Source organism: Arachis duranensis, chromosome 10, assembly GCF_000817695.3.
Source record: "Arachis duranensis cultivar V14167 chromosome 10, aradu.V14167.gnm2.J7QH, whole genome shotgun sequence".
Taxonomy (NCBI): Eukaryota; Viridiplantae; Streptophyta; class Magnoliopsida; order Fabales; family Fabaceae; genus Arachis; species Arachis duranensis.
Window position 1 is genome coordinate 16126913 of NC_029781.3, and position 14987 is coordinate 16141899.

Consider the following 14987-nt stretch of genomic DNA (forward strand, 5'->3'; position numbering starts at 1 on the left):
ACAAAATTTAATAATAAAAAATAAAATATTTGTTAAAGGGTATTTTTGTAAAATTTTTTTTAAAAAATAGATAAAGTTAACATTAGTTAACAAAAAAATTTAAAATAGATTAAAGAGGAGTTTTTTAAAAGTTATAAGGGAGGGGAATGTACATTTTATAAATAGAGGGGAGGGGAGTGTCATTTTAGCATCTCGCAAGAGAGGGGAGTGAAATTTTCTCAATTATTTATTAAAAATATTCTTATATTATGTGTGCACAAAAAATTACTTACTAAATCAACCATCCATATAGAATATATATTAAAATATGGGCAAAAAACGCAAATGAGCCAAGACTAGCTCAATTTTACGCAAATCCGCCAAATGAAACTTTGCTACGACAATCCACCAGATCAGATATTTATATAATTCGAATCAATAAGATTCGAATTAGCCTCACAAATAATTCGAATTGATAAAATTCGAATTAGTATTCGACAATGTAAGCACGTAGTTCGAATTAAGTAGTCCCGAATTATGCATGCACACTCACACGTAGTTCGAATTGATTTGTCACGAATTACGCATGAAAAATCACGAGTAATTCGAATCAATATGATTCGAACTACCAAAGCATAAATCGAAGTATGTTAATTCGAATTAGTAGGTTTAGGTGAAGAAGTTCATATTTCGAAACATATAGACTCGAATTATTCACACTGGATAATTCGAATGTAATTGATTCGAATTATATATATATGGTGCGAATGAAGTTGATTCGAATTAGTTTGGAGCCGTTTTCTATATATATGTTGTGAAATCATGTTGCTGTGAACAAAGAAGTGAGATGGCTAGTGAGGATAGTTTTCTAGTGCTAGTACACCACAGAGGATCGATTAAGAGAAAAACTCGGTCTGGGGTGAAGTTCACGGATAAGGATCCTCTATGTATTATCGTGAGCCCCGCGACCAGTTACGATGGTCTCATGAGCTCTGTGCTTGGCAAACTTGGTCTGGAAGGAGTGAAGAGAGTTAAGAAGTTTTTCTATCGCATTCCAATCACGGTGCTCCACGATACGGTGAAGTATGATTGTTTCACGATCGGGAGTGATGAGGACTTGCAGGTCATGTTTCTTTCTCGTAGGCAGTTTCTGGAGGTGAGGACACCGGAGCTATTGGCTAAGTTCGTCGACGTGGTATCTAGCTCTGGTTGGTCGAACCGGAATGCCAACACTATAGCCACGGCAGCCGGTTCGAGCTCGAGACCTGCGGTTGCTTCTTCCTCCGATCCAGTGTATGAGGCAGTGGTCCAGCCTGCCGCCTCCCCATCGTTTGCTGTTGATCTCGCCGGCAATGTTGGAGATGAGGTTGGATATGATGAACATCATCCGACTGAAGTACAGTGTCCTCCACCGGCTGGTGTTGGCGAGGGATTGTGTGATGATCCAGATGATGATGAAGTCGAGCCAGATATTATCGCTGATGAAAGCGGCGATGATGTTGGAGCGAGTGATCCGATAAGGCCTACTGGTGGTTCTAGTTCTGGCACAAATCAGTACCCACCCCATTTTTCATCTTTGGATCTGGATGCCATGAGGCAGGACGAACATCTTGGGCAGCTAACTAGATTTGGCGCTAGAGATACCGACGGGTCTGCCGGTATGACAGAGTTCCAGGTTGGTCAATAATTCCAGGATAAAGATGAGGCGCTGTTGAGTGTCAAGACGTACAGCATCCGCCGAGGGGTACAGTACAAGGTGGTTGAGTCTGACTATCGCCGATGCGTGGGAAAGTGTTCTGAATTTGGGAATGGGTGCACATGGTTGATTAGGCTGAGCCTCCGACAGCACAAGGGTATCTGGGAAGTCAAGAGGTACAACGGGCCGCATACCTGTCTCGCCACCTCCATCTCCAGCGACCATAGGAGCTTGGACTACCACGTGATAGCGACATTCATCATGCCAATGGTTAGGGCTGACGCATCCGTCAACATCAAGGTGCTTCTAAATGCAACGGCAGCACACTTTGGCTTCAGGCCTACATACCGGAGGGTGTGGATGGCAAAGCAGAAGGCGGTAGCAATCATCTACGGGGACTGGGATGAGTCGTACAACGAGCTCCCTCGGTGGGTCTTAGGAGTTCAGTTGACTATGGCTGGCACTGTAGCAGTCCTCAGGACCTGCCCTGTTCGAGTTGGTGGACAGGTGGATGAGTCTCAGGCTTATTTTCATAGGATGTTTTGGACTTTTCCCCCTTGTATCGAAGCATTTCGCATTGCAAGCCGTTGGTGAGTATTGACGGCACCCATCTATATGGCAAGTATGGGGGAACATTGCTTGTGGCTATTGCACAGGACGGGAATTCCAACATACTCACTGTGGCATTCGCACTAATTGAGGGTGAGAATGCTGAGTCATGGTCCTTCTTTCTCTCCCACCTCCGTCAGCACGTGACACCTCAGCCAGGTCTGTTAGTTATTTCAGATAGGCATAACGGCATCAAGGCAGCACTTGAGGCACCTGATGGGGGATGGCTACCTCCGTCTGCATACCGGGCATTCTGCATTCGACACGTTGCAGTGAATTTCGCCCTCACCTTCAAGGGCAAAGATGCTCGGAGGCTTCTTGTGAACGCCGCATATGCGAAGACCGAGGTGGAGTTTGACTACTGGTTCGACATCCTGCGCTCTGAGAATCTGGCAATGTGTGACTAGGCGAACCGAATTGAGTACTCGTTGTGGACACAGTACTGTGATGAGGGTCGGAGATTCGGGCACATGACGACCAATATTTCGAAGTGTGTCAATTCAATCCTGAAGGGGGTAAGAAACCTCCCTGTTTGCTCGCTGGTGAAGGCCACATACGGAAGGCTGGCTGAGCTATTTGTCCGTAAGGGTAGGGAGGCCGAGGCTCAGATGGGTACTGGACAACAATTTAGTCAATACCTAGTAAAGTGTATCGATGCCAACCTGAAGACAGCCAGGTGTTTCACGGTGACTGTTTATGACAAGGATAACTCGGAGTACACCGTGGCTGAGACGACTCCGACAGGTTCATTCTCACTTGGTACGTACAGGGTCTCATTAGGGTCCAAGACTTGTGATTGTGGATACTTCCAAGCACTTCATTTTCCGTGTCCTCACGCACTGGCCTGCTGTGCTTATTCACGCCTTACATGGCAGCCTTACGTCCACCAGGTCTATCGCCTTAGTTCCATTTTCGGTGTCTATCAGATGGGATTTACACCTCCCATTCCAGAGGGTTTCTGGCCACCATATGCCGGGCCTACCGTTATACCGGATCCAAACATGAGGCGTGCGAGGGAGGGTCGTCCAAGGTCCACACGCATTCGCACCAACATGGATAATGACACGCATTTGCACCAACATGGATGATGCAGATCCGAACCGGCCAAAGAGATGTGGCCTCTGCAGGCAGCCAGGACACACCCGTCGTAGTTGTCCACAAGCCGCAGGACCCAGCGGGAATGCTGGGAATTAATAGGAGATTTGGTTTGTCTATTTTTATTTTTTACTATATCAGCAGATGTATTTTATTTCAGTTAGCAACCATTGTTCTACGTGAAACTAAGTTGTATTCTATAAGTGTTGAAACTTGTAATTCGTACCACATATGTATGTTGAATGTCTTCCTAATTTTGGAATTTAGTGACTAAAACAAACTACACTATCTGATGGGATGACTGATAATATGTAACATAATATCAACGTACATAACATAACATCAAAGTACGTAACATCAAAGTACATAACATAACATAACATCAAAGTACATAACATCAAAGTACATTACATAACACTGATAACCAACAAAGAAGGTACATAATATAAACATAATAACACGACATACACCACTATCCATAAATCATCTAAATAGGTGCGACCCCGTGCCACATCGGCGTGGCACCCGTGTCCTGTAACCCCTACGTATAAGTGGCTCCTCATCCTCAATCGAGTCGTCGCTGTCATCCGGAACTGCGTCTGTCGGGGTCATGTGCGGAACATGCACGGGTCTGGATGATGACGGGCCGGCAACTGAATGTGACCCCATAGTCTGGGCCGATGTAGGCGTCCCACCAAGGGCAAAGGTATGCACAGGAGGCACCGTGGGTGGCTCGTTCAGATCTACACCTAGCGGTGCCTGTGGCCCTGACGTGTGAACCCGTCCTGGTGCAGCCTCATCCTCCTGCATGATGGTCCTGATATCCTCAAGGAAATGTGGTCCACCGAACTCGGCAACAACGCCATCGCTAGCAAGGAAGTCTGGAAATATGGAGCGCAGACTCACCCATGGAGTACTCTCTTGAAGGGTCTGATCGTCACCGAGAACACCAACAAAATAATCTCCAAGAGAGCCACCAACACCCCCAGCGTCAGCGTGGCTCGTGGGATCCCCCATACCAGAACCATACCAGAACCCTGATGGGGCCTATCAACCCCCGCCGCATCACCCCCTCCAGCTGCATCCCCCCCAGGCTGATGGGCAGCCTCTCTAGGCGCAGCCCCTCTCCTCCTGCCTCCACGACCACGTCGTCTCCCACCACCCCTGACTGCGTCGTCGACGTCATCCATAGCTTGCTCCAACCAATCTACCTCACGCTGGCTACGACGTGTCCCGACTCGAGCTCTCCTCTCAATACGACGTCTGTCAGGTACATCATCCACTCGATCCATCTCTGGAACTCGGCCTGCACCCCTCTGTGTAGCCTCCTCCGGAATAGGAATACCTCTCGAATCTCCCAAGAGCATCTCCGGTGAAAGGAACCTCTTTCCGTGCTGATGCCACCATGTCAGGAACTCATGGGAGGGGCCGGGATCGGGCACGATGTCGAACTGTAAAATGTGGTCTGCACGCTCCTGCCAGTAAAGATGCCAGTCAGGTAAGTGCGACGAAAACCAACGGTCACCTCCTCTCCCGTCCTTTAACATCAAGAAGTCGATGTTTAGGGCGGGTCGCGGTGGGGCTGAACGCCACCAAACTGCGGTAACACTCTATCAACCTGATGCCACTTGACAACCGCAAAGTAAATCAGGGACGTCACACACCGCCATAACATCGTATGCCGAGGCTCCAGGACCTCCGGATGGACAACCTGGATGACATCGAGTGCGCTATAGGGCATCCATATGAACTGTAATAAAACCAAATAAACGCAATTTTATACTTCTGACAGAAAATATAAACTGAAAGAATAGGTGGATATATATATCGGCTCAGCGTACTTACATCCCGAGGCTGTAACAAGTCGATCTTCAGGCGAGCCATCTGTATGCGGGGTCCCTTGTTGCTAATCCCAGGATTGTAACCAGACCATCTGCATAAGAAGTTAAACATTTTAATGCGTTCATGAGTCATTGTACAATGCATGAAGCTGCTAGCATAATCGAAAATATATACAACAGGCATACATAATACAAAACAATATCGGTACCTCGAGGCAAGAGGCCAGCTAAACTCATCATACCCAGTAGGCCTAAAAGTAGGAAACCTCCAGAAGATCCAAAACTGCAGTAACTGTAAAGGCCCAGCTAACTTCACGACATGTCTGTTGGCGACCCGGCACATGCACCGGTACAACCATGCTAGAGCCGCCGACCCCCAACTGTAGCCACCCATCTCCTCAAGCCGAGCAACATAGGGTAGCCATCTGATGTGTATACAGTTGCCGGACTTGTCGGCAAACAGCTGCGTGCCCAATAACATCATGATATAGGCACGGGCAAAGCGCCTAACTGTCTCCTCATCAGCCCCGTCGGGACACTCTCCAAATGTCTCCTGGAACCAGGTGCAGTTCACTGCGAATTTCTGAACTTGGTTCTCGAACTTGGTTTTCGGGAGGTAAAACACCGAGCAACTCATGGAACCACTGCCAAGCTGGCCTCCCACCCTCAATGTAAAGGTGGAAGTCTGTCAGGCAACCATTGACGTAATGTCCGTCCACTGGCAACCCCAGCTGGTATGTGACGTCTTGAAGCGTGATGGTGCACTCTCCGAAAGGCATGTGGAAGGTGTGCGTCTCAAGCCGCCACCTCTCGACGAATGCGCTAACTAGGGGCTCGTCTAGTCGAAACCATCTGTCGTTCAGTCTCGCAAGATGGTACAATCTGGCCATCTGCAAGTACGGAACGTACCTCTCATCAAGACGCATCCCCTGCTACCGCCTAACGCTGGATATGCAACGCCGAGGCTGGGCAGTAGATAAACCGCATAATTAGAACAGATGCACAAAGCACTAGCATATACAATTTACTTCATAAAGAACTAAAAAATAAATCGTGCAACGCAACATATAGTAAACCAGCGTTCAACATTGTATAAACAAACAATGAACGTAAACCACGTGCAAAAACCATAAACAATTACAACAATCACTAACAAGTAAAACCGTTAACGAAAACCGCTAGCAGAGACCTCTGTCATAAACCACTAACCAAAACCACAAACCGTCACTAAAACCACTCTCCAATCCCATTAAAAAAAACCGCTAACAAGAACCAATAGCAAAAACCGCTAACCGAAACCACTGGCCTGAACCACTATCCTAAACCGCTAATGCTCACATAAACCGCTATAAAAAACCATTAACAAAAACCATTTGTCTACACCACTATCCTAAACCGCTAACACTAACATAAACCGCTATAAAAAACCGTTAACAAAAACCACTTGCCTAAACCACTATCCTCAACCACTATCCTAAACCACTAACAATAACATAAACCATTATCAAAAACCATTAACAAATACCACTATCACTAAACCACTATCATAACACATGGACAAATAGTACTATCATAAACCGCTATCATCAACCACTACCATAAACCACTAACAAAAAACACTATCAACAGCCCAACATCATAAACCACTAACCTCGTCATTGATCACCCCGGCGATATGAGCAACTCCATCCAAACGATAAAGCCTCCCAGGATCGTCCCCCATCGCCTGAATATGCCGTTCCGGTCTTACTTGGACCGAATGTTGGTCGTTTTCTCTGGGATTTGGTGGGGTATGGGAATGAGAAAGTGATTCGAATGAACTTGGTTCGAACTCCTTATATAGCCGAACTCCTTATAATTCGAATCAAGTAGATTCGAATTACTTTGTTTCACCAACTTCAACTAATTCGAATCAATTTGATTCGAACCCCACTCGAGTGCAATCCTCCCACTAATTCGAATTTATTTAATTCGAACTGAGTCGTCTCGAATTACTAAGAAAATTTGCAGCCTAATTCGTACCTTATTGACTCGAATTACGTTGCTATATATCATCAAAGTAATTCGTCTCCAGTCAATTCGAATTACTTGCAAACTTAATTCGAATCCTATTGATTCGAATTATATAAAATTTGCTTCTGGTGGATTGAGGTATCATATTTTGATTTGGCTTATTTCGGTTATAATGAGCTCTCCTAGGCTCATTTGGGTTTTTTGCCCTTAAAATATAAAACAAACATTAAAATAAGTTAAGTAATATATTTTTATGCACAAATATATTATGATTGATTTTTTATATGTATATAGTATTTTTGTAAAAATATCAATGTTATGTAGAGTTTGTTTGAATGAGTTATTTTAAAAAAAAAATATTTTTCTAGATGATTTTTTTCTTAAAAAAATTAAGAGATAAAATTTGATTTATATTTAAATATAAATTTTTTTTATTGGTCAAGTAATTAACTTATTTATCTGCTTAAGCACATATTAAAAGTTTAAATAATTATATCTTATACATACAATAATTTATTAACCAATAATAAACTTTTAAATAGAACTCAAATTCCTAATTCGAATATACTGCAGTCTTACCCAATAGATTTTGTCTGGATTCAAAGCATATTTTGGATTGGCCGAACTTGATCCATGTATTGCTCTAGAAAACATTTCCTTTTGCGTTAGGATTTATATGGGAGGGCTACAAGTGGAACAAAAGAAAGAAAATAATAAAATAACAAAAAATATTTAAAAATATTTTTTTATATTTAAATTAATACTAATTATTTTTTTTATTAAAAATAGTGACCCTAATATTTGTCAAAATAAAAATCGAGAAGCACCCAACACCAATATAGTGTTTCTTGTTCCTCATATCCATAACACAGTAGTTCTGAGGTAAAAATTGCGATTGCTTCTTCTATTAAGGTATGTTGCACTACAATTCCTCCATCCCTTATTCTTTTAATTGGCACATTATTCTTTTGATCATGATTTTCTTTTCTTTAATCATTTTGATGCCTGTAACTGTTAGAGATTTCCGCTACATTCTAAATTCTGATATTATGTGATTTAGAATTTCATATCTTTTGCATATCTCAAAATTTATAATTTTTGTATTTTTTTTCAAATTTTTTGGTGAAAAAAAATTATAAAAAGATATGAAAAAAGTGGATTCAAATGGAATTACTATATGAAAAAATATAAATATTTTTATTTGAAGATTTTAAATTTTTTTAATAAATAAAACACATAATATATTAAAAAGTTTAGATATTTTAAATTTTTATATTATCTTTCTGTGTTTAATACTTTAATAATTATTTTAAAACTATTTTTTAGCAAAATTCTTTATTTTAAATCTTTTAATAAGGACTTTAATTAAATAATTCTTTAGCTAAATTCAAATTAACATTGAATATTATTATTAAAAATTAAAAGATATACTTTGAAAACAAAATATCGTTATTAATCATAAATTAACAATTATTTACCTATTTACTTTATAATATAGTAGTATATTTAAATTAAGAATATCATGATACATATTCGGGAAGATAATGAAAATATTTTAAAACAAAGGGTAGAATGAAAATTTCACATTTTCAGAGAGTTATATCATTAGAGTACTTGCAAAGAAACTCAAGGAGAGTTTTGAAAACTTGGCAACACTTATACACGAGGAATTACATCAAGTTCTAACCAAGAAAGAAAGGACAAGGTCCAATAATACTTTTTATTATTAAAAGGCATAATTTATTATTAATTTTTGAATTTTTAGGTCTTTATTTTAGTTTGTTTTGTTGTTAAGATTTGATTAGTAGTATCTATCTATTCTATTATATAAAAATCAGATTTCTGCACTTAATGATGAAGCTGACGTGGCATACTCCGGAGAGTGTTTATAGATTTAATTATTTTAACTCATTCAATACAATTTATTACCATGATTTAATTATATCAGCTAATTGATTTGATTAGATATTTAAATATTAATATAATTTATTATAATATATATTACTTAATTAATTTTACTACATTAATTATAATTTGTTATATTAGTTAATTAATTTATTCATTTATAAACTCTGAAATAAAATAAATGATTTGTTGTTTATTCTAATTGAATTCACTAAATTTAATTATACATTATATACGAATTAATAATAATTTATAAATCACTCTAAATTTAATTATACATTATATATGAATTTACTAAATTTAATTATACATTATATTCTAATTTGTTGTTTTTACTATTAATGTTAACTTCAATCATAATAAGGTAAAAAGTAAAAATTGTATATAATAATTTAATTTTATTATTTATACTACCAAAATTATTCTTTAATGTATTATATCTTATTTATTTTTATTCATTAATGATTTTTAATTGTCTATTTTCAATAAAAAAATTTCTGATTAAATTGATTTTTTTTCAATTAGTAATATAATTATTGTGACATTTACTTTGTTCAGTAATATTTAATTATTATTATGTGTTAATTTTAATAAAATATTTTTTAACATAAAATACAAAAAATTATTTATATTTTATTTTGAGACAAATATAATATAATAAGTAGTATATATGTATATAAGTATTAATTTTTTTAAAAAAATTTTGTATATTAAACGTAGGTCCGTCCCTGGCTGTGAAGGAAGATGGGAGTTGTGAAGGGGTAGGCGGCGATGGACTCAACAACAACGATGAATCACTGAATCTGTGATGTGAGAGAAATCCTAATTTCTAAAAAGTGTTTATATGTATATATCGGGACGGGTACATCCTAAACCCGACCATGCCCTGTCCTGAGCGAAATCTGCCTCGAATGGGTCAAGTTATTACTCTCTCCATCCGAGTATGGACGGGTCGGGTACCCGCATATTCGGGAACTTCTGTCAAGTCTAACCACGTATTGATATTCCATTTAATTATATTCCATTTAATTAAGGGTTTATCGCTAGTCAATGGATTGCTGTATACACAAGGTGAGATTCTAATTCCTAATAATTGTTTAAGCAGACAAGTGACAAGTGAGATGATCACTTAACAAACTCAAATTAATTAAGACAAATATTAATTATTTTTAATATTTTAATATTAAAAATTCTGAGAGTTTGATTTTAATTATAACTTTATAAAATATTTATAATAATAATTACTATATATATTATTTAATTTTTTAATAAATTTTATGTATTATTCCGTACAGGGTATAGAATATACACTAATTTTTAGAAATTTTAAATTTAAATCAAATATGATTTAATCCAATAACATCAATTCTGATTTAAATTAGTTATCTTATCTTTAAAAAATTTAAATTAAGTTATCTTATTTTATCTTTTAGTTAGTTTGTTAAGAGTCTATTTAAATATCTTTGGTGAAACAATTTACACCACTTTTGATAAATAAATTTTTCAGTAATTTTATGCACGTTTCTATTGTGTGATTGTTGTTAAAGTTTGTTATACGAAGAAGATTGAAGAATCCAACCTAAGGTGAATCTGCATAGTAATTTTTTTCCGTTTCCGAATATAGGTTCTTTGAAGATTTAGTAGAGAATTCCTTTCAGTGGTAAGAACACGTATCTTGAGGTGTAGTAAGAAAACTCTTATCTATGTTATTATGTTTCTGTTGTATTTTTAGAATTGTGTCTCTTTATGTCAATAATTTTTCGTTTTTCTTGTCATTTTTTTATATCTTTCCTCCAATCATTTCATTGGGATTTTAATACTTCGTCTTTATTAAACTCCTTAAATTTTCAATAATCTCTTATTAAATCATTATATATTAATGTATTTTATAAGTAATTTCTTCTGTTAAAATAATAATTTTTAACTTTTTAAAATCTAAAAGTAGTTCTTATGAATTAAATCAGTAACAACAAAGCCACCAAAAAAAATCAGTAACAACAACTTTTCTTTTTCGGAGAAACAATGTTTCCTTTTAACAAAGTAAACTAAATTCAAATAATATACATTTATCACATAAGATAATTAAAAAGCTGTTTTAACCCCAAAAGATAAAATAAAAATCTGTTTTAATTAAGATATCAATTATTTTCGGTATTTAAATTTAAAGTCAATTTCGATTTCATTCAAATCTCTTCTCAAAATATATATAAGATTCTTCAAGAACTCTCATATCATTATTGCTCTCTTCCAAGTGAATTCACACTATACCATGAAGCCAGAATCGAAAAGAAACATAAATGACAAATCTTCATGCTTTGATAATTTTGGTGAAATATCAAAGGCTCTGTTAAATTCTGATGTCACCGTAAAGAATGAGAGTTCTTTCAATATTTTTGGTTCTGCAACTCTTCAAGATCCTAAAGCAATTCAATCTCTCTCAAAAGGTTAGTATTTCATTGTTTTAGAATTTAATTTTATTGTGTCGTAAAATGTATCAAAAAATAATTTTAGAATAATTTACATATTTAAATTTTTTTAGGAATAACGTTATTAGATTATAACTTTTTAAAGATTTAAGCATAAATGTAACTGCTATAATTATATGTAAATTTTTACACTCGAGCACGGTTTACGTTGAAAAGTGTAAACACAGAATTTGCTAGCGGAAAGAATGGCATGGATGAAGAAACTGCGATATTCTATGGCGGTTTCTTTACAATCTGGCTGTTTGGAAAATGTCTATATGTGCGTTTCGCAAATGTCTTAGAAAAAAGAGAAGTGATTCTACCTCTGAACGCACAAGCTAAAATTTATTGCTTCTGCGTTCATGTCCATGGTGGCTGGTTACTATTAGGAAATTAGATAAAAAAAATTTTTCGCTCAATTTTTTTTTCATCAAAATCTTTTAAATTTGTTTCAATCATTTGATTTTTTTTTATTATTTTTAGTACTCTCTTTCATATTTTAATTTTTATATTTTTTTCATATGATATATGTGGTTGGTTTTATGGAATTTTTATTCTTTCCTATCTATATGAATTTTTTTTTCTATTCTTTGATGTATTCTATTTTTGTTTTATATAAAAAAAATTAATTTTTATTTGAGTTTGTAAAATTTGTAATTGTAATTATTATTATATAATACGTTTATTATCAAAATTTTGCATAATATGAATTATGATCCTATCAAAAAGTATAAAATAAATAAAAAATTAATTATAAATAACAATAAAATTACAAATAATAAAAATTTATAGTTTAAAATAATATTAAATTACAGAGTATTGATAGTACTAAAAAATAATATTTTTTGCCAATGAGTAATAGCTCAAATGGCATAGTCTCTCCATACTCAATTAAAAGGTTATGGGTTCGAGTCTCTTATCTTTGGTAAAAAATAATATTTTTTTGTTTGACATTATAAAATTTATAGTACTCTCTTTCATATTTTTTATCTTTTATTGTATTTATTTTATTTATATCATAAATAATTTTTATATTATTTCACTTCTGATTTTTCATATATATTATTATTTTTTGTAATTTTTATTTTTCTTTGTTTATATTAATTTTTTTATCATCTACTATTCTTTATGTCTAATATTTTTTATTATTTTTTTATCATTTTTGTATAATACTTTTTTTATTATATAATAATTACAATTACAAATTTTATAAAGTCAAATAAAAAATAAAATTTTTTATATAAAACAAAAATAGAGGACATCAAAGAATAAAAAAAACTCATTCAGATAAGAAAAAAATAAAAATTTCATAAAACCAATAACATATATTATATTATATGAAAAAAAAAACATAAAAATTAAGATATGCAAAAGAGTACCGAAAGATTTTAATGAAAAAAATTTGGAACGGATAACTATATTTCTCATCTAATTTTCCAACACTAACCACCATAGACATGAGCGCATAAACAACAAATTTTAGCTTCACATGAACGCATTCAGAAATGAAATCACTTCTCTTTTCTCTAACGCGTTTGCCAAATACATACATAGGCATTTGCTAAGTAACTACATTGTGAAAAAACTGCTGATTCTATTTTATTTTTCAACTCTAATTCGTGGTCCCCTATCGGCGGTTTGCATATAATTGCTAAATAAAATTGTTTTAGAATTTTAAATTTATAATTTTAAATAAAATAATCTTATGACTGAATCTAATTTTAATGGTTTATTAGTTAATTTTTCTTTGAAAATTATGATTATTTTATTTTATTTTATTTTTTCTTGGAACAGATTGCTATGATTTTAGTAGCATATTGAAGACATTGAATTACATAGAGAAAAAGAACGTGAAACGTTTGATCCGAATTGGGAGAATTCAAAAAATAAAAAGAAAGGAGAAGAAGAAGAATATTTCAATAAAATTCATGTTTGTGAAGCGAAATAATCCTTTTAAAAAAAATGTAAGAGTAATAAATAGAACGAAAAAAGAGCAAATTTCAGATAATGAATTTGGCTTGGACGAGTTTTTAGATACTGCAAGAGATGGAAGCTTTCGTCTTAGAACAAGGCTTTATATTAAAAGTAATAAGAATCCTCGTTAGAAAGAACCAAATGTATATAAATTCCATTTAGAAATTATAATATTATGTATTGTCTTAGAACAACAGATTTTTTTTCTAATTCAAATATTAGTGTCTTGAAATCAGAATGTTCATCCAAATTAGAGTAAAGTACATAAAAATTTACATCTTGAATAAATTAGTTTTTAAACAAAAAATACTAATAAAATTCTCTAACAAGTTAGTTTAAATTAAGATCTTTTATTCTAATCATATAGACTAATTAAAAGGTAATGTATTTTTTTTCAAAGTCAGATAATTCCATTCATAAAAAGAAAGAAATATATAGGTGTCCATATATGGAACAAATAAAAGAAATGGAGGACTGCCAATACTCTACTATAGAGATAACATTATATAATTCTGCAATAAGAAAGATAAAAAAGTAAAGTGTGTTTATATCTACTATTTTAAAAAGATTTATTGGTATTTTTTTAAAAACTAATTTATCTAAAATATAAATTTTCAAAGATTTATTTGTCACTTTATTCTCCAAATTAATATATCTCTTGCTTTTAAAATAGTTAAAAAAAGAAATAAATTAAAAATATTAGAAATTCTAATTTATTTTTTAATTATTTTTCTAAATTAGAAATAAAAATTTAAAATTTTTTTATNATTACAAAGATCACCTAATAAAAAAAAAATTACAACATAGATGATATCTCATAGAGGCTGAAATTTTTGGGAGTTGATAAGTTTTTGTGCCAAAAAGTTGAAAATCTCATGAGAAATGTGGCAAAATAAGTATGGGTTTATATAAGTACTTATAAATCAATCTTAACCTCTTGCTTTAGTTGTGAAATAAACGCCAATAATAAAAAAAATAGAGATATAATAGTTATACTTTTAATTTAATTCTTAAATTTTTTTAATAGTGATTTTAAATGAATTGATTAATTTTACAAATTTTTTACTAAATTTAACAATTTTATGATTTAAATCTTAATATAATTTTATCTTTTACATATTTAATTTACTCTTCCAATGTTTCATGAAATCTTGATTTCTTTAAGCGTAATTAAAAGATGTTCAATTGTTATCATGGTTTTGAAAGTTCAACTGGTCGATTGGACCGGTCCGACCGTGAAAATACAAATAATTCTCAAAAATCAAAACCGTTCATTTTAAAACTGGATACAAATCGCTAAATCGGTCGGTTGGATTGGATTGGAAATCAGCCGGTTTGGATGGAACGACGCCGTTTCAGTTAAATTCTTAGAAAAAAAAGAACGCGTGCTCAGTGTTGTGCCTCCCACTA

The 14987-nt window shown here is 34.3% G+C and overlaps 1 protein-coding gene across 1 annotated transcript; it reads left to right on the forward strand.

Annotated features, from left to right (window-relative positions):
* Positions 1-826: 826 nt before the first annotated feature.
* Positions 827-2691, forward strand: LOC107469252 (uncharacterized). The gene is made up of 3 exons (XM_016088630.1): positions 827-1654; positions 1703-2182; positions 2332-2691. Exons 1-3 carry the CDS (start codon positions 827-829, stop codon positions 2689-2691), a joined length of 1668 nt encoding a protein of 555 aa, XP_015944116.1.
* Positions 2692-14987: the final 12296 nt, after the last annotated feature.

What these genes read in the sequence shown, in the direction of transcription:
- LOC107469252 (XM_016088630.1), top strand. Translation starts at nt 827, where the DNA reads ATGGCTAGTGAGGATAGTTTTCTAGTGCTAGTACACCACAGAGGATCG. An exon ending in CCGGTATGACAGAGTTCCAG is followed by an intron (nt 1,655 to 1,702) that starts GTTGGTCAATAA and finishes TTGAGTGTCAAG; the next exon opens with ACGTACAGCATCCGCCGAGG. An exon ending in CTGTTCGAGTTGGTGGACAG is followed by an intron (nt 2,183 to 2,331) that starts GTGGATGAGTCT and finishes GCTATTGCACAG; the next exon opens with GACGGGAATTCCAACATACT.